Source organism: Haplochromis burtoni, unplaced genomic scaffold (assembly GCF_018398535.1).
Source record: "Haplochromis burtoni strain Fernald_Lab_line unplaced genomic scaffold, NCSU_Asbu1 Contig_47, whole genome shotgun sequence".
In the NCBI taxonomy this organism is placed as follows: Eukaryota; Metazoa; Chordata; class Actinopteri; order Cichliformes; family Cichlidae; genus Haplochromis; species Haplochromis burtoni.
In genome coordinates, this window is record NW_024582408.1 from 900174 (window position 1) to 920747 (window position 20574).

At 40.2% G+C, this 20574-nt stretch overlaps 2 protein-coding genes across 4 annotated transcripts in view; both read left to right on the top strand.

The window, feature by feature from the left end:
- The window catches only part of LOC102303210 (protein eva-1 homolog A), a 72200-nt gene extending 57595 nt beyond the window's left edge, over positions 1-14605 (top strand). The window contains exons 1-4 of one of the 3 annotated variants that reach the window (XM_005921612.2): positions 296-5765; positions 7863-7997; positions 10769-10951; positions 12202-14604. In XM_005921612.2, the coding sequence (XP_005921674.1) occupies positions 5672-5765; positions 7863-7997; positions 10769-10951; positions 12202-12581 (792 nt within the window). In that variant the 5' untranslated portion in view covers positions 296-5671 and the 3' untranslated portion in view covers positions 12582-14604. Of the gene's footprint in view, positions 1-295; positions 5766-7862; positions 7998-10768; positions 10952-12201 lie in introns of those variants that run through there. The other 2 variants (XM_005921610.3, XM_005921613.2) reach the window with 2 other exon arrangements.
- Positions 14606-14836: 231 nt separating this feature from the next.
- efhc1 (EF-hand domain (C-terminal) containing 1) lies at positions 14837-20318 on the top strand. Its single transcript, XM_005921609.3, has 10 exons — positions 14837-15079; positions 16800-17021; positions 17105-17392; positions 17498-17647; positions 17882-18068; positions 18360-18586; positions 19123-19263; positions 19521-19734; positions 19937-20146; positions 20234-20318. Exons 1-9 carry the CDS (start codon positions 15014-15016, stop codon positions 20116-20118), a joined length of 1677 nt encoding a protein of 558 aa, XP_005921671.1. The 5' UTR covers positions 14837-15013; the 3' UTR covers positions 20119-20146; positions 20234-20318.
- The last annotated feature ends 256 nt before the right edge of the window (positions 20319-20574 follow it).

The window sequence follows — 20574 nt, forward strand, 5'->3', positions numbered from 1 at the left end:
TGCAGAAATCAGACTCATCTCTTCAGGCAAAGTTTTACCACTCTTGGTCCAATTTTGGACTGGAAAAATGAATTGTAGCTTTAGTTTCCTGGTCTTAGCTGACAAGAGTGGCCCATGGTATAGTCTTCTGCTGCTGTAGCTCATCTGCTTTAAGGTTTCACATGTTGTGTGTTCAGCAATGCTGTGATGAGTGGTTTGAGTTACTGTTGCTTTCCTATCAGATAGAAGCAGTTTGGCCATTTTCCTCTGACCTGGGGCGTCAACAAAGCATTTTTGCACAGAGGAAACCTGCTCACTGGATATTTTCTCTTTTTTGGACCATTCCCTTTAAACCCTAGAGATGGCTGTATGAGAAAATCGTAGTATATCAGATGAGCCCATCTGGCACCAACAACAATGGCACATTCAAAGTCTCATAAAACATGTTGCTACGACACTCTAATGCTCAGCTAGAACTTCAGCAGGTTGCCTTGACCTTGTCTACATGCCAAAATTCACTGATTGCCTATTTGTTTTGAGGCGCAGGTGTACCTAATAAAGTGGCTTGTATCAGTTATAGTGTTACATTTTTATTATATTAGGTCATCCAAAAGCTCAGGCTTAAGGTTGCTCTAAATGCTCTGTTTCAGACAGCTCCACACACCTGCTCGCCGGTCCTTTTGTTTGCAAAGGGGAGCCAATCAGAAGAAAGCTGACTTATATGGAGGGTACCCTTAAATAGAGAGGAGCTCATCGTCATTATCCACTCATTTGTTGTTGATCCTATTATATCACTGACAAAAACGTTGGCTTAGTACTGATGGCATATATTCTGTTAAGGCAGGCTTACAGATCATTCCTCCATGAACAGATGGCAAGGAGGGAGCTGGAGTGGAAAATTAAAGTAATTTAATTGAGCATTTCACGTCAGTATGAATGATATTGGCATTAACTTGTCTTTTTGTCACTTTAGAGCTCAGTCTGTCACTGCTAATTTAAAGCTTAACGAAGTCTTTTGTTCAGGCGTGCAAGAGACTGAGCGAGAATGAAAGAATGTGGACTGCCAACATGCTTAGTAACTGCCAACCTTTAATAAAGTTGACTAAACAGTACACAAAGACTTACACTGATTCATTTGTATATGACAAAAAATGATAAAAAAAAATGATCATAATTTTTCACAGTAGCATCACAGTTTATCTTTCATTGAAGTAGCAGGTCCCCAGTAGACTTCATGTTGCCAAGTGTTGATTTTATTAACTGCCTTGCACAGCCAGTTGTTGCTTGCAGCTAAAGATAGCACCATTGTTTAGATCATCCTTGACATATGTTGGAACATGCTTGTTGAAAGCTGTTGCCTTTATTTCTGTCACGTGTGGATTTTAGACGGCACGGCTATTTCACAACTATTTTTTCCCTCTCTGCTTTGTTTCAGTAACTCACGCCCTCTGTCCAGTATGCAAAAGGACTACGTCATTTGCTGGTCTCATCAGCCCTCTGCACACTAAAAACTCAGTATCCCATTACCTCACAACACTGACATGAAGGAGTGCGTTTAGGCGGGTGGCTTGATTTGATGATTCAGCGCTGGTCTCATCCTTGTTTGCCCAGTGGAACATCAGATAATGCTGAGCTTTTGCTGATTTCTAGTGTGGCCCGACTCTCCCACATCCAGCCAATAAAGATTTGGGAGTAGCAGTGTGTTAGGTATGTAAAGAAAGTGGGTGGAAGAGATGGTCATTTAAGTACACTTCCAGCATTAAAAGTGTGCTCTGGATAGGTGTTATAAATGGAGAAATATGTCATGTTAACATAGCAGGAAACACAAGTTGGGCTGTCTTTGGTTTATATGCAGGCTGAGTGGATCTGTTCAGTGCCTACTTTTTTATGCATGCTTAAAACTCGGAGTGAGGTCATGGGTGAAGATATAAACTCTAGCATGTGTCTGTGTGGGGTCTGAGGGGATAGCTCCACAGCTGAGTGATTTTCTCACTGATTGTTATGACCCCCGCGCTGTCAACAGAGCATCTATTTCTATCTCTGAATCTGTGTGGATGATGCCAACTGTGTGTGTGGACTGTTTAAATATCCCACACGGCTGGGATTTGGAAGTTTAACCAATGGTTGTGGTGAAGTGAGAGTGTTCATGTTGAGGTCCCATGCCGGGGCGTCTGTGTGTATGTGTGTTTGCATACATTAGCATTTGTGGGTATCTCACAGCAGAGGGTTGTGTGTTATCCATTAGAGTAAGTGGGGAAAAATTCTACGCAGGGTTTGGGGTTTTGAGCTGTTCCACTCTCTCCATTCTGGAATGCATTCCTAACCCACAGTATCCTGACTCTGGATGCTTTTAGACTCTATCACCTTCATAATGGGTCTTACACAGACTGCATACCTGCATTATTGCATATTAGAAAAGCTTCATCAGGACATGGCCTTCGTTTATTTCGAGCTTTAACAATCCACACTGACAAGATAACTTGACGCAACTTTTTGCATTATTCATTTAAGCATCTGAGCCAAAACATAAAGCAGAAAAGGTTTCTCCACCCCTCCAAGATGTGAGGTTTGATTCTCAAATTTTCTCAAAGTTTTTTCAAATTCTTAATCTCGTTTTTTTATGTTTTTCTAGGAGAAGGGGAAATACATGCAGTAATTTATTGAAACATCTGAAAGCATACATGGAAATAAAGTACATGAGGAAAAATTCTAACGAGCTTCCCGAGGGACAATAAAAGCTCTTCTCTGGATGTCGCCTGCCCTTTGTCGCGTTCTCTATAAAGATGATCCCATATAGCATGATTGATAGTGTTCGACTGTGTGTTTTCCTATGCACGTATGCTTTTACAGCAATATGTTTGAGGATGTTTGTCATGCTCAGAAATTGAGTCATTGCCATTTAGATGCTTTCCAAATGATGCCGCATGTTGGATGGAAATCTGACAGCACTTTTCAATGAGTTTTGGCAAGATCCCCAAAAGCATTGGCTGAAATTCAGCCCCAAATCATGACAGAGGCTCCAGTGTGTATCTCTTGAGTTAGGTGCCTTTTATGCTTGAATGATTCATAGGTCATGTTAGGTGGCCTTACAAACAAATAAAATACCCAAGTCACATAGAAGGACTAGATTGAAAATGAGTGAAAAAGCAGCCAATGTCCAAAGAAAAACTTTGAAAGACATTTAGAAAGACTCAAGAATTATTTTGAGCACAAAGTAAAGTTTAACATCTTTAGGTTCTGTATTTTACAGGTGTGGGAGGCAAAAAGTGGTTGTTTTGTGAAAACTAACCTTTTAGCTTGTCTGAGCTAATGTAGCATAAAAATGTAAATTTACAGCTATCCTGATCTAGAAAGTAAATGTAAGACTTACAGCATGCATCATAAAACAGTCAAGTTGTGTAAATTTGATACCATTTATATTTAATGAACTAAAACCACTGGCATTCTCCTTTATGGATACCACAGTCTCATTGTGCAGTATTTTTGTACACACATGCATGTACACTGCTACTGAACCTAATTGAGTAATATAAGAAATGTGGATTCCTCAAACTCACATAAAAATGGAAGCAGAACCAGGAAAGGTCTTCGGTGTAGACCACCAGTCCCTTGGTAGAGTTCACATTACTGGTGCAAAAGCTGGTCTACTTTGTATAAATAAGACGAGAGTGAGTGTGTTAATCATGCTCACCGACACACGCGCTCTCAATCATGCAAGCACGGGGATATTTAGAAAAAAAAAACATACATTTTCACAGTGTGAGGTCGAAGTAGTGCAAACATGGCTGTAAGACCCCAGCTTTGTATTACACTTATGCACTTATGTTGTTTTATACCATTCTTATCTGAAAAACGCAAAATCATGCTGCATATTGAATACTGGCAGCCTCCCACACTGCTATTAAATGTGCTCTCTCTCTCTCTCATTCAGCACACACACACACACACACACACACACAAACACACACACACTCACACACACACACACACACACACACAGTGATACCCAAGCTCAATAAGCTGCTGTCAGCTGGATGGTGTTAGAGTGTTACGCTGTGGGTTGGAGAGAAAGAGCAAAGGGAGGGAGAAGTGGAATGCAATCTCAACACCTTCAGCTTCTGCCCTATTCACCTTGCATGTTATTTTGCAGGAATGCCATTAGCTAAGTGAAAAATGACTGTGTGTGTGTATGTGTACGGGTTGGTGGATGGCTTCATGAGTATGTGCATGCAGATGTCTGTCTACATGCCTGTCTGTGTGGGAAGCAGAGACTTGAAAGGACATAATAGAACATTAAAAGCATTTTGTGAATCTGAGTGTCCATAAACATTGAGTTTTTTGAGGCACTGCCTTTATTTGTGTATCAAGTGAAAGTGGAGCCTTAACCAGCACTTTAATGTCGTAGATTAAGTTGGCACTGGCTGAGTGCTGATGAAAACCAGACGTTTTTGCTCAGACTTCCTACACACATGCACACGTGTGCGTGCACATTGTGTCAGTCGACTGGTTCTTTTGAAGAGTCCATTTAAGAAAAATGTATTACCCAATCTGTTATGTGTTTTGCCATCTAACCGTGTTTATTATCCATTATACAACAGATTAAAGAGTCAAGCTATTTTTGAAATGATAAGTATCTCATTTGAAACAAACTCTGGAAGTTTCTGACACGGGAAACGACTCCCATCTCTATGCAGTGTCTCCATGTCTATTTTACAGTTTCTTGCGCTCATTTTTGGGGTCAAATTTTAAACGGCTGAAGCTGACCAACCATCAAGGATGCCCTTAAACAATACCTCAAACATCTAGTCTTCTAAACCCATAAAGGCAAAAGTATGTGCAAATTATTGGCCGAGGTCTTTGAGATTTACTATGGTTTAATATTTCATTATATCCTTTCTGGCTTATAGGGCTTTGTCCCAACTGTGTTCTGCAATGGTCAGCATATGGCTCACAAACACAGACACATACAGACATGCACACACTCTCTGGCCTGCAGAGCCCAGTGAAAACAAAGCTGGGCTCTGCCAGTGTAAACACAGCCCATTGTTAAGGGCACTCTTTCCCGCCTCGTATCTTCGCTCCCTGTGGCGATCCAGGGCTCTGAGAGGTACAGTTCTGGGACAGATCCCATGTAGCAGAGTTATATTAAGAAGTTCGACGACTCATTTGCTCCACATTTATGTGACCATGTCATTATAACGAAGGCTGGAGAGTGTGATTTATGTGCTGGGTTTCGCTCCCTTGCACTCCTCTGTCTCTCTTTTACTGATTTAGTTTAAATGCTTGGCTCCTTAAGCGTGGTTTGCGGTCGCTTATTTTGAGGGGTTTTAGCTTTTTGACACTTATTTTTAGAAAGGCAGCAGTCAATATACTATACTATACTGTACCGTTTTTTGTTAGCAAATAAAGTGTACAGAAAAACTTGGCAGACTATTGTTTTGGATGATTGATGGACTGTGTGTGCATGTGCATTGGCCAGGTAATGCATCCAATTAAATAGTCTTTTGTTAGTGAGGAAAATGCATGTTTCACAGTGTGTATAAGCCACATTGTCCCCTCTTCAGCTATGACTCTGGTCCACATGTGCAGCCAATTAGGACCAATCAGAAGCCTATAATAAGGGCGTGGCATGGCACCACGGCAACATAGCAGTGGGGGAGTTGTAAAGCCCTGTGATTAGTGTGTCTGACTGATGAGAAGGAACAAGGGAACCTGCCAGGCCAAATCTCACTTCTTAATTTTGCAATTTTTTTTTATATCCTCTCAGTTTGACCCAACCAAACCAGGTTAGTTTGGGCTTCTAAGTCTGATTTTTAAAAATCTTTTCTGTTGACAGATCACACACGAGATAACACAATTATATAAAGTTTTTTACAGATATGAAAATCTTATTTTCACTTTTCTACTCAAGCATTCAAAGTGCTTTAAATAACATTTTTCATTCATCATTCACACACAAATTTATACAAGTGCTTTCTATCTAACATTCACACATCAGGAGCAGCACTGATTTCAGTATTTTGCCCAAGAATATGTAAAAATACAAATATACATGTATGTTTATACAACTGGTGAGAAACTACATTGCTAATGGTCTTCTTTAAACTGAAACAAAGATCAGAAATCATTTACTGGTTGTTACTTGATGTTGAGGAGGTTAAAGTCAGACCTGTTAGATCCAAGTCCTCCAGGAACAAGAGCTGTTGAAACTACTTTAAGTGCAGTCTTTAAACTGCTGTAAGAAAAACGTCTTTTTCATGTTTATTGCTCTCTCTGTTTAATTGTCAGAAGTTAAAATGGTATTGATTGTACAGGGTGGGCCATTTATATGGATACACCGTAATAACATGGGAATGGCTGGTGATATTAAAGTCCTGTTTGTAGCACATTAGTATATGTGAGGGGGCAAACTCATCAAGATGGGTGGTGACCATGGTGGCCATTTAGAAGTCGGCCATCTTGGATACAACATTTGTTTTTTAAATAGGAAGAGGGCCATGTGACACATCAAACTTATTGGTAATGTCACAAGAAAAACAATGGAGTGCTTGGTTTCCATGTAACTTTATTCTTTCATGAGTTATTTACAAGTTTCTGACCACATTTCCGTGTTAAGACTCACATTTTTTCCGTGTTGTCTCATTCTTCTTTGATGCACGGCACAAAAATCTACCAAGTCAACCTTAAGAAAATGGTTTGCATATTAATTTTGGTCTTAAACACCATAAATGCATCCTGCAAAGTAGAGGCATCATACTGGTTTACTTAAGCAGCCATATCTTCCATCTTTATTTATTGCTTCTTCAAAGAGAGCTCTTTGTCTGCTTAATTGTCCTGTTGTGGAAGAACAGGTTTAGTACGAAGATCATGTAACTGTGGCCACCAGCATTTCTTATCAGACAGTACTGTCCAATATCTGATAAAGGCAAAATGTCACAGTATAATTACACAAATTGTATCATGCAATCTTTTCATCATTGCCTACAACTGGAAAAATGTGCACAAGCCGAAAGCAGCATCCAGTGCAACGGGGGAGTGTGGCCTGCTCTGCTCCTTCCTGTGCTTTGATTGGCTCTTGGATCACTGCCAAAATACGTCTCTGGTAATTTGATCAGCGTGTTTATCGTCGTCCTTTAAACAAATGCTGAATTTTTACCCCAATTTTCATGTCATAATTTTACTATTAGTACTGATGATCTCCCGGGGGGGAAAAGCAGCAGATTTGTCTTTGTGGCCGTTGTTCGCAAACAGTAGTGAAAATGCAAGAATGACCAACAGCTGGACAGAAAGTCATCTGTTCAGCTGTGAACGGTCAGCCAGTCTGACGAAGCGGACAAACACGGTGACCGGAGCACGGCTCGGCCTCCGAAACCACATGTGAGCCGGCAGGAATGTATAGCCCAGTAGGTTTGTGTCTGGGTGAAACTTCCTTGACTAACAGGACACTGTTAGGTTGGGGGGTTGTGATGGCGGGGGCAGCGTAACTTTTGGGAACTTGCATGCATGGTCTGGAAGAGTGTGTGAATCATGGCCACAACGCTGTCTGACACTGTCAGTGACAGCATACTCTTGAGTATGTTTACCTTTGTTTGACTCCTAATGAAATGAATCAGCAGTTGATGTGAGTCTTAATCCTTATCAACAACAGCAACAAATACGACAGACTGCACAGCTGTGTGCACTAGAGGGTAGAGAAGAAGATAGTTCTGATCAAAAACTGGTTGCTTTGAAAATATAATCCAGTATATTGCTTTACAAATACTGCATTGCCCTTTACCTCCTTTACCTACAAATACTCCAATACTGCATTGTCTAATTATGCTCTGTTCTGTCTTTCTTTTCCCTAAACACCCCTTCCTTGCTTTACTTCCTTCTCTTTGTAGTCCCAAAGAAGTTGCTCCACGAGCAGGGCCCCAGACCACCAGCCTACCACCCAGCACCCAGCGCCCATGACCCTAACATAGTGGGAGACAGCCCTCCTGAGGGGAGCTCAGTCAAAAGCCCTGACACTGTTCCAGGTGAGACAAATGACAACTATAGTGTATAAGCTCATACACTCTCACCCCCCACCCCCCCATGAAATGTAGTTAACGCTAAACAGGTTTGAGGCCTCTTGAGCATCAGACCTTGATCTAATTCAGGTCTTAAGTCAGAGCGTGGTTGTGTGCGTTTTCAAAGTAACACAAGTTCAACTGTTTCCATATGGATCCTTTCTGATTGATGGTACTCACAATATACTCCTTCCCAACAACCAATGATTGCACTGCATGTACAACAACCTTAGTCAGGCTTTCTAATTCCCAGAGAATGAATGACCAAGAACAACGTAATGAGAGAATGAAAAAGAATAGACGCCAGCAAGAAAGAAACTTAAACAAAGCTTTATTCATGAGCAATGGTGGCCTGCATCCAGCACACTAATTACTCTGCTAGGCTACTGGCACTGTGCTGATTAGGAGGATAGAAGAATGAATGAGCAGTTAAGAGAGGTAGAGGGCAGAAGACGTGTGCTGTAGCGCTGACGGTTCCTGATGCATGAATTTCTCCTCCTTATTGCCACGAATGTATGCACTGCTCACAAACTAACTCTGGAATAACCTTTTTTGTGAGATTGTGTGATAGCAGATAAAACAGGGCGAAGAAGAGGTTTTCAAAAGAAATATTCAACCAAATAAAGATGTGATTCACTGTAAATTCAGGTGCCTTGTTCTTCTTACTTTAGCATTTCTCTTTAGTTAATGTTAGACTGCACAAAATGATGGGTATGTTGACATAGATTGAATCTTTTTGCTTGATCACCAAAGGTAGCCATGCAGACAGCAAAGGCTCCAGGAAGTCACTGCCTTCTGCCAAAAAATAGTCCAGGAAGTGGAATACCATAAAAACACTACTTACTGTATTTACTATATAACACAAGTGAGTACATACATAATTGAAGAGGCAGATTTGAACTTTTAGACTAATGCACCACTAATAAACTACTTGTATCCATTTGCTTCCCATCATAAGCTAATAAGGATATTTATATTAATCATACATGGATTAATATAAATATTAATTTTCTCATTCAATTTTGATTTCTCAGATTTTAAAAGCTTTGTGTGTTGTACTACTGCCTTGATAAATTATGCCTTTTCTATCACTGTTATCATATATTCCTCACTCTGTACACTTATGTGCTTGTTACTATAATTCAGCAAAACTATGTGATGCTTAAGACCATGATATCATAGCTTTTAGAGGAATACCATTATATAAACATGGATTTCGAATGCAGTCTTGTTTATTTCCTATCCTTGCAAAATTGGTTTTATGTGTACAAGTTAAAATACAGCTTTGTAAACATCATATGGCACAAACACAAACACTGAACTTTTTATTGTCTCCATCTTTGGTTCCAGCTGCTTCTTGATGTGGCATTGCTGCTGTGCAGTTCACACAGATTACTTGACTTTTCTTTTTCCATTTATTTCATTGAAGTCAAGCTCTTTCTTTGTGCATTGCACGACATGATCTTAGGTTGAATTCACTGGGATGTCGTGTTAACACACACCTGAACACACTGGACCAATGAACTGACAACACTTTTGTTTTTATAGAGGTGCTAACACTTGCTGACTGTCAGTTAATGAAGTGCATTTGATTAGCAATATCTGGCTGGTATGTATGCTCTTATTGCCTAAGGAAGTAAGAAGGGTGTCTTTAGTTTCCCACAGGAATGCTAGTCCTCTGAACACAAATGTATTGTTTCGTAGAGACAACAGTATAACAACAACGTATTTTATATTTTCATTGATAATGTGACAAAAGTTGTCTGTTTTCTGTGAGTTGAGACAGATTGCGGTTGAACGTTAGCTCATGTGTGCAACATAGCCGTAGGTCCAGGTGGAAGCATTTACCTCATCAGCGAGCACTTCCAGTATAAACTGCATTTATCAGATAAAGAGAGCCCGACACACCTTAGAGACTCTACAATTAGAGGTCATTCCTGCGTGTGACAAATCACCAGAGTATGCTTACCTTCATTGACAAAAGAAATAAAGCATGTAAAAATGACTATGCAACCACACACACAGAGAGAGAGAGAGCTCAGGTCACTAAACTAAATGCTTCTGTTTATTTTGACTGTCTGAGGTTTGGTTGCTTTTTTTCAGTGGAGCTAAACTTGCAGTAGTTCCATGCTACCCCATAAACAACTACGTCAGGTAAACTAAAGGCAGCTGTAACATGAGTATGAATCCCCATAATTAATTCATGGTGCTCCTGTTTTCTCTCTTTCACACACTCTCTTTGCAGTGAGTGCACAACAAAACCCAGCTGGTAAACACTGAAAGAAGTAAAAAAGAAAAAGAAAAATCTAGAGCAGGAAGTAGTCGTTCCCATCTATAAATAGAAACATTTTTTCTAAGATTTTGGGAAGCTTTTGAAATGTCTCCAGAGTACAAACTTTTCCATGTGGTTCTCTGTTTCTTAATGACCTGAGTCAGAATGAATTACAGAAAAGGATGTCGTGTTATCTTCTGAATCACAAAGCTCCCTGTGAATGTGTACGTGTGTGTGTATGTGTGTCTTATGCGTGACGCATCTTTTTAGAAAATTTATGCGATAAAATCTCCCCCAAACCACTGTGAGACTGTAGGCGACTGAGACTGATGTCATTACAATGAATCAGCAACAGCAGATTCTGGATTTACTGTAAAAGCATCACCATCATAATGTAACTGTACATGTAGCTGCTGTAAACTACTCATTGTGTACTCATGTCCTGTTAATTTACATTTTTTCCCAGAAAGGAAGAAACCCAGGGAGACCAACGCTGACGAGGAAAAGTCTTTTGAAAACGGAAAAGGAGGAGAAGAAAGAGAAGAAAGTCCATTGCGTCCCCCGGACATGAATCCCATCATCAACTCAACATCGAGTGGCAACATGGCCCTCATTAGTAACGCATTGGCAGCCTACACTTACATATCAGGTCGGGTAACATTGTTCTGAAATCTACTGTAACATCACATGTGTAGCGTAATCTCTGGCAGTTAGACTTTTAGAGATCTTAACTGCAACTGCTTAGGGAGTAGCCCCACAGTGTAAAGGTTAATGCATTCACCTTGCAGCCTGGATAAATGGGAGGGGTGCACCAGGAAGGGTATCCGGCGTAAAATCTGTGCCGAATCGAAATATGCAGATCCAACCGCTGTGGCGGCCCCTCGGGAAATAAAGGGGCGGACGAAAGAAACTTGATCTCTTTGGGAAAGAGATACAGTTCCACCGCAGGGATTCTCGTTGCTCTGTTAGCAAACAATAAGGCTGGATCTCTGTGTTCAAGAGCATTATCAGCTCCTGGTTGCTTCTTGGCCCATGAGATTAGTGACCACGGGATTGCACTGCATGGATTGATGTGTGTAAAATCCCCGTTTCCCATTTCTTCTCACTAATAGGTGGGTAAATGTGGGCCAGAGGATGTAAGCAGCGATAATGTCTCTATACATTACACAGTGTGGGTCACCAGCTCTAAGCAGCTGCTAAAACAGTCACTGAAATAGTTTGCCTGTTTCCTGCTATAAACAGTTTATACATAGTGAAATGTGCAGCACAGAAGGTCAGATAAATACACAAGGCATGCAGTGAACATGAGCTCAGGTGGTTACTTAGATCACTTAGCTTTTAGCTTTCTCTAAAGGTTTCCTCAGAACGCAAAAAAGGTTGCATGTTAGGATTTCAAGAAAAATTCTCAACGTCTTAATGGTAAAAGAGAAATGAAATTGATTATATTAATGAACAATAATATAAACAGAAGTGTCTGCAGTTGAGCTGGATGCATTCAAAATGCAAATGCAAAGTACCTGCATGCAAAATGCAAGGAAGACATGAAGGATTCAAAGCTGAAAATGGCATTCATTCATTGAAAAGGGAGAGCCGTTCTCGTCTCGTACTAATGGAGCTAGAGTCACTTTGGTTTTTTCAGTGGTGAAACACAGACCCCATCAGAGCTGTGACATCTGTTGAAGATGAAAACCAGGAGTAGCAGAATCTGTAAGACATCTTAACTAAACCAAGCCACGTGAACACTTGCTGTGCAGACAATGTTCATTACACTGAGTGAAATGCATCTGACTAAACAGGTCAGGAAAAAATAAGAAACCTAGTGAGAAAGACTCAGCTTAGTGTTCGACACATTTTCCTCATAAAGTCAACTAACAATTTCCAATTTCTCTTGTACAACAGATCACCCAGAGAGGGCTGCACTATTCTTTGTCTGTGGTGTGTGTTTGGGCCTCTTCCTCACCCTCTTCGCCCTGGTAGTACAGATCTCCTGTCGCACCGACTGCCAGCCCCGCCAGCGGCCTCCCGCCAAGAAACGACCGCGTCCTCCCGACTCATCCTCCGATTCCAGCGACTCGGACTCAGACTGGGACACCACCTCAGATCTGTCGGCGCGGAGACACCGGCGCTTTGAGCGTACGCTCAACATGAACGTGTTCACGTCGGCGGAGGAGCTGGAAAGAGCGCAGAGGCTTGAGGAAAGGGAGCGAATCATCCGGGAGATCTGGATGAACGGACAGCCGGACATCCCAGGGACACGGAGCCTCAATCGGTATTACTGAGGACTGCAGAGGGATGATTGATATGCGCCTTACTTGACTCAAACAAAAATTTAGAACACACTTGGGTTGGAGTGGAAAGGGACAAGGCCTCGATGAAGCTTTATAAGCATGAATGCAAAAGCAGCTGGACTCTTACTGATGAGAAAAGTGGAAGGTACTGCAGACTTTTAAAGAAAGTCCTCCTTCTCTGCTGATTTGCATATTCCTCTGGGTATCATAAGCTATTCCCCTTTTGAGTAAAACAATAAGCTCCCTTTCTGTATGGTAAGCTTACCTCTTGGCTGGAGGAAGCAAGAGGTGAAAGGCTGCCCTGCCTTGCCCATGACCTCCGCAGGCCTTTTTGAAGTGGGGATTTATGGGTTAGCTGCCTTAGACATACATAGGCCTGCAGAGACTACATGGTGACTGAAGGACCAAGGCCTCAGACAGGTCTGTTTATACAGAACCCCAGGCAGCTGGAAGAGACTGTGACACTTACAGCTTTATGCTCTGTACCCTCCAGTATTCAAGTGTGAACTTTAGCAGAGGGGTAGCATAAAGCAAGTGCACTTGACAATGTAAGATAATCTTTCCACAGTGAATAACCATGCTGCCTTTTGAGCTTTATAAAACCAAAAGATATTTTTGTGGGAATTCATCTCAGCCCTTCTGAAATATATTTTAAAATATTTAATAGTTTATTAATGTTGCGTATTTTTGTTGTCAAGTATGGTTTATTATGAGATATTTTTATACTTGGCGAAGGTTGTCTGGTCTAGCACCTCAGGGATGCAATCCTAGTGTTTCTGTGTTTGGTTGATGTTTGTTTTTTGTTTTTTTGGCTATTAAGAAGGGGATCGGCCCATTTAAACCGCTGTGCCAGCATTTAAAGAGAAGAACTAGAAAAATCATATAAAGAGCCTCAAAGAGGTTTTAGTGATTTTTAAACCTTATTTTTGATACAGTATGTTTAACTCACAGTGCAGTGCCTTTTCCAACTGTTACATCTCTTTGTCAGAAATGAAGCTGATGAGTCTCTCTGTAACTGGTCAAATTATTTATTGATTGGAAATCATAAATTCATCTCGTTGTATGCATATTCCCTTTGCTGAGGTGGACCATGTGTAAAAGCTGAATGTGTCTGTTAAACATTGCACTTCTCCCCAGATGTAAATGTGCATTACCAGTAAATGCCAATTTCTATCAGTGACTTTGCTACAAAATATTTTTATGGTCTTGTCTCGTGACAGATGTGTGAATTTCAGGTCTTGCGCCATCCGTGTATTCATTTCAAAGATGCTAAACAGATGCCCGTGGAAACCAGCGCTGCAGAAAGTGGCGAATTATGTCGCCACTTTAATCTTATAACCAGTTGTCAGTCCAGTTCTGCTCGTGCTTCCCTGACTTCAAGCGTAGAGTTAGTTTTCATAAATCAGTTTGGTATTTTTGTGAGCGTAATTAAAGAGTAAACAGGACATATTAAGGTCATTTTCACAACACTCCCTCCACCATACATACACCCTGCACTTCTCCTGTTTTTTTGTTTTTTTGTTTGTTTTCTAACAAGGATATTTGTTGTGTTTAATTTTGAATGGGATTAAAATGTGCCAATAACTGGTGATGTGAGAGACCAAAATATGACTCCTGTGCTTGGAATAAACTGTGTTTAAAAAAAAATAACATGTCTTTTTTTTTCCCTTCTGCACTTTCTTCTGAAAAAAACACGCTGCAACTGTGTACACTGACCTATATTTTTTAGTTTAAGACTATATTGTGAGTGTCAGGAGAAAGAAGACGCTTTAGCCCAATTCCAGTACTGAGAATACAGGGAGTTCATACATAATACGGATTTACACAAGGAGGTCATAGACAGCATGAAGGAGAACTTGTAAGCCAGCGGCTCAGTGGATCTGTAAGATTTGTTATTGAGCGCCACCTTGTGATGAAGATAGATCTCTACAGTGTGTTTTAATGCAGCACATAAGGAGTGAAGTTATGACTGCAAATCACTTTGGCTAGCTATACAAAGTCAGCACAACTATATAGATAAATGCATTGTTTTATTGGATATAACATTAAAAAAAATACTTAAAATAAAAATGCAAATTAAAAAAATAGAAATTATAACAACTTAATATCATGTTATTATATTGTATTTTATTTTTGCCGTGTTTATTCCTTTGTGTTTGTGTTTGCCGCTGTGAATTTCAGTATTTCCATGGGGTTTTTACCGCGAAATTAAATCTGTTTTAGGAAATATTTGCTTTGTTTCCACTGAGACGCTCCTGTCGTTACCATGGATACTATAAACTTACCACCGTGAGAGCTCTCGTGCAATTTTACACACCAACGAAAACGGCTGTTAAATCCACAAAATACACAATTCCCACTGCTAACATCTTGTGCAGAGGAGGAAATCTTTTTAAAAAAAATAAAAAATATCAAGACTGGAAATGTCTTATACCGGGAACAGCCACGGACTACCATTTTTACCGGGATATACATTTCGAGATGTGACGGTAAGAATATGATTAAACAAAACTATAGGGTTTGCTTAGTAGTTTGAAACATTAACGATTGACAGAATTTTAAATTTTCTTTTTTTTTTTTGAAGGTGGGGGGTATTTGTCGATTATTTTTTAATAATGCAGGTGTCTTCTTACATTCCTCCACTTGTTAGGTTGTGTTGCTAAGGTACTAGCCAGCTCTCGAGTGACCTTTAAAACATCTCTAAATGTTCTCTAAAGAGTCTTTGATAAAGTTATTTTATTTTACCAAGCCCTAATAAAAATGAACAGCAATGCTTTGAATCATAATAACACATAATTATTATTTTTTCATAAAATTAACAAATTCACTGTTGACAGTTAACACAGAGAGAATTTATCTGTATTTATTTATTTATTCTTGCTTTACTTTAGGGATGTTATTGTTATTTTGTTTTCCTACAGGCATAGCGCTCAATACTTGATCTACAGTACTGTTCAGTAGTCTTGAGCCACCCCTCGGAAATGAAAAATGGGTGCAAGAATGTATTGGAACACGTGCAAACATACATGGGAATACAGTACTGAAGGCAAAAACAGAGTTTGTACAATTCTAATCACCTTGAAAGTCAATATTTGGTCTGAGCACCTTTATTCTTCAACACAAACAGAACTCTTAGGCAACAATGCTTGTCATTTCTTTAAGTAGTCTTCGTGAATAGTTCCCTAGACCTCTTGGGCGACATTTAAAAATCTTCTTTGGATTCTAGCTGCCTTTTGTTACATTAGCAGGGGTGGTAGCTCAGGAGGTAGAGCAAGTCATCTACTAATTGGACAGTTAGTGGTTTGATCCCCGGCTACAAATATGGCCAAATATCCTTGGGTAAGATACTAACCCCAAGTAGCTCTCCAATGTGAGTGATTGGTTTATAGAAAGCACTTGGGTGGATGATGTTGGATTGTAGGGAATAGAAAAATGCCATTTAAAAAATTATCAGAACACTGAGGTCTGGACTCTGGGGAGGCCAGTCTATCACAGATTGTGCTACCTTGTGTGTTTTTCTATCCAGTTATGCCTTCACCGCATTGGAAGTGTGTTTTGGCAAAAAGAAAAAAGAAAAAAAAGGTTTCGGCAATTTTATGGATTGACATGATTGACCAAAATCGGTTCATAATTCAATTAATTTTGACACCGCTGTCTGAAATTCAGCCCCTAACCACGACAGACCTCCACTGTGATTTACTCATGGGTGCCTAATAAACTGTGTTACTGTATTATGGGAACAGATGATGTGTTTTTGTGACGGTATACTAGTAAGATAACTAGAGATATATTTTTAGATCGGTATGTTGTACAGTTTTCTGCTATGTGTAGACAACACAAGGTCATTGCTTGAAGTAGGTGTCTTTTTTAATGCTTCAGTCATTCATAGGTCAATGTCAAGTGGGTTAACAATTAAAGAATTCCTCTAAAAATGGTCAGGAACAAGGACTTGAATTAAAATCCTTGAAAAAGCAGCCAAAAGAACAATGTGAAAAGACCTTAAGAAAGCCTGGAGAATTATTGGCTACTTGGAACAAAATATACACAATGGGTGGCTCAAGACTTGCACAGACTACTGTAACATTGGACAGAACACTCCCATATTGGTATTTAAGTGTAAACTACATCAATTAGTGATAAGTGCTTCATATAATTACGTTTCTGTCTGTATTTACCTGAGCTAATTTATTTCTTCTTCTGTGTTTGCAGAAGTCAGCCTTCCATCGACCCCAAACTCTGAGCTATAGGAATGGCTATGCTCTGCCCCGACGTCCCACTGTGGGCATTGGCAACGACCCTCTTTTATCAGAGCAGCTCACTCAACAAGAGATTAGTGAGTTAGCCTTCGAGACACCTGACCTTACTTATTGCGCCTTTGGTAAAAGAGTACATGAAGACTTCATCCCTGCTCATGTGGCCCTTGACAAGAAGGTCTGGTAACACCTATAGTTGTAAAACTCATAAAAACATAAAGGTTCCTCATCTGTTATTCATCACTACCACCTGTCTTGCAGGCGCTGCGCTACTATGGATATTTTATGGAGGCTATCTTGTATTCTCCTGAAGAGCAGTACCGTGTGCGCCCTGTGGTAATTTACTATTACCTAGAGGATGACAGCATTTGCATCATCGAGCCCACAGTAGAGAACTCTGGGATACCACAGGGAAAGCGGATCAAACGCCACCAGTTGCCCAAGAATGAACGTGGAGAGCATTACCATTGGAAAGATCTCAACCTTGGTATGGACCTGGACGTGTATGGGGTCAAATACCGCATCACCCAGTGTGATACCTTTACTAAGGTATAACCTTATGTGTTTGAATGCTGTGGAAATGAAACTATGCATTAGAAGTCTGCTGTTATAAATACACTTCCTGTGTGTTCTGATCTCTCATTCTTCATACAGGAATTCATGGAAAGTGAAGGCATGATTGTAAATGACCCTGAGCCAATGCCAGCGGATCCTTACATCATCCGTCGTGAAAACCCTCCACCGTGTCACACTACACCTTCCACATTTGATAATTTGCACAAGTTTCTCAACATGGACCGCAAGGTGAATGAAATTCAGTCCTTTACAAGCTGACTGTGTAACATTAATCACGTTTAGCACTGTCACATCACAGCAACGTCCAAGGTTTGAATCCACCGATCTTGATTTGTGTTAGAGTTCTAATAAGTGCTAGAAATTAAATTCCTTCATGGGGTATTCCTGCCATAAAATAAATGGCAGATATAATAGAGGCATGCCTGTATTTGTAGTTTCATTCTTCTACACTTTTTTGGTTAGGTGTTACGCTTCTTCACTCTGTGGGATGATGCTGACTCTCTGTATGGGGAGTCCAGGCCTGTTACCATTCACTATTACCTGGTGGATGATACAGTGGAGGTCGCAGAGGTCCACCAACCGAACAGCGGCCTGGATCCCTTCCCCATCCTGATGCGGAGGCAGAGACTACCCAAAAAGATCAAATCAGGTTTGATGCAGTACTGTGTGTTGGTTAAATGTGCATTTGACCGATTTGATTTGATACAGTGCAGTAAAGCGAGTTATGTCATCAGTTATGTTTTTTTTCTTGCCTACTTTATGTATGACATAAACGACTTTATGCAATGATGACAAAAATGATGACATGTTATGTAAAAAGATTAATTACACTGGCTTCTACAAAGTACTCGATTTTCTAGATACATCAAAAATACACAGAGACTGTGATAATATTTTGTATATTTCATTTTGACATTGTTGTACTCTTGTTTATTTGTAGAGAACTTCCCCAGCGCAGTGATGGAGGTCTCAAAGCAAGAGGTGGATGAGTATTACTCCCCAAAAGACTTCCAGGTGGGTCAAAGGATGAAACTACTGGGGCGCAACTTCCTGCTTTATGACTGTGATGGCTTCACTAAAGAATATTACCAGAAGAACCACCCGGAAATGGAGATGAAGTCCATAGAGATACCAAAGAAGGTTGATATGCCTCAAGACTGGAAGAAGGTAAATTGAACTGTATATTTAACCTATTTTTGTTTTTTATGTTGGAACAATTTTAATTTAAACTGAAGCCCATCTTGGAATGGGATTACACCAGACAAAACGATTATAAACTACATCCATCTGTGAATTTGACGTTCATTATAATGTCAGCGATACACACACATCTTATACAGTGATGACGCATCATACTGACAGAATCTGTCTGCAGATAGTCATATAAAGACCCGATAAAGCTCTAAAAACTACCTTTGAGGTAGTTTCTGCTATAGTAAGTGTCTCAAGGACCTAATTTTGCCATGATTGCATACACACAGACAGATTCAGAAGGTAAAAAGCAATTCCAGCCATGCTGTCAGAGCTAGACTGTATCACTGAGGAGGCATGCTTTATACCGCTTTAAGCCAGACCAATTCAAAGTGATAGAAAGGCAATAGTAGCTCAGTTAAGCAGATGGACTACAGCAGCAGAAGTGTATATGTTTTTGTACATTTGTGTCTATTTCCTTCTCTCTTTCTCCATGCTGTCCATGCTTACAGACAGTTCCTCCCTACAATGGTTTTGGTTCACTTGAGGATTCTCTTCAGAATTGTTTGCGTCTGATTCCCGAGCCTCCCAAAGTGAGCGTGGTAAAGATGCTAGAGAACGACCATAAAGTGTTGCGCTACAGTGCCAGACTGGTGAGCAACATTTAGCAGAGCATTTGTAGCAGTTCAAAAGAACTGAATCACTGAAAGTTACCAAAAGTAGACCATTCTAATGAGATTAAAAAAGCCCAGCCTTGCTCCTCATTCTGCAATGGACAGGCTTTGCTCAGAAACACTGATTAGAGACACTTTTACTCCTCAGTAAAAATTTAGTTAAAAAAGGGGTGATTATGCAAAAAGCTATTTTTTATTTTTACACCTTGGTTAAGCCCACCTACGTTGCATTCCAGGACTCCCAGAATCCTGAAGATGAAGACCGCCGTTTCATCCTGTCCTACTTCCTGTCCAATGACATGATCAGCATTTTTGAAAAGACCACACGCAACTCTGGTGTCATTGGTGGAAAATTTCTGGAAAAGTCCCGTGTCCCCAAGCCGGGCTCTACTGTAGACAAACCTGCGTACTACTCACCTGCAGACTTCGCTATCGGGGCCACTGTGGAAGGTAACAGCTGAAATCCTATGTTAATCAGGACTGGGAAAACAAACATGCCACTATCCCAACTTCTTTTAAGCGTGTTTCTGACTTAAATTGAAAATGATTATATATTCCTTTTTTATACAGTAACATTTCTCAGTTATGACATTTTAAATGTTATCTTTAGTATAATATCAAGATTATAAAATTTACCTTTGCCCGCTTTCAGTTTTTGGTCACCGCTTTGTGTTGACTGATGCCGACCACTATGTGCTCAAATACTTGGAGTCTAACTGGAGTGACATCCCTTCCAAGACGCTGGATTCTTTGCGGCACAAGCTGGGTGTGGAAATTCTAACTACCCAGCCACCTGACCAAGATGGGAAAGACTATACCAGCCATTTAGACTAAATTATTTGTCAATGATACCTTTGTGCAGGTAGGTATCTCTTTGGAAAAAATAAATGCTAATTAGTTCATGCTCATCTTAATTGCCAACCCCCCCCCCCTCCTTTCTCATTGGCAGGTGAAGCAACAGAGCAGTTTCTTTGATGTGAAGACATTCCTTATTTCAGAGTTCTTCTTCTGCAATAAATCTACTGTAAATCAAAGCCTTTACTAAAATTTCCTTGACAATTAAACAATCAACATGACACCTTTCAAGTGATACCTTACAGTGAGACAAATGATAAATACAGCGACCTTTTGTTGTTGCTTTAAAATGAACCTTATGGCGTCTCTAATGAGGAGACTTCAAATTTGTCCATTCACACACCATAAATTCCAACAAGTGATTATTCTTTTTTTTTTTTTGTAGTTTTGTTTTAAACACATGTGGTGCATAAAATGTAAACCAGCTGAAAAGAC

What these genes read in the sequence shown, in the direction of transcription:
- efhc1 (XM_005921609.3), top strand. Translation starts at nt 15,014, where the DNA reads ATGTCTTATACCGGGAACAGCCACGGACTACCATTTTTACCGGGATAT. An exon ending in ATACATTTCGAGATGTGACG is followed by an intron (nt 15,080 to 16,799) that starts GTAAGAATATGA and finishes CTGTGTTTGCAG; the next exon opens with AAGTCAGCCTTCCATCGACC. An exon ending in TATCGGGGCCACTGTGGAAG is followed by an intron (nt 19,735 to 19,936) that starts GTAACAGCTGAA and finishes GCCCGCTTTCAG; the next exon opens with TTTTTGGTCACCGCTTTGTG.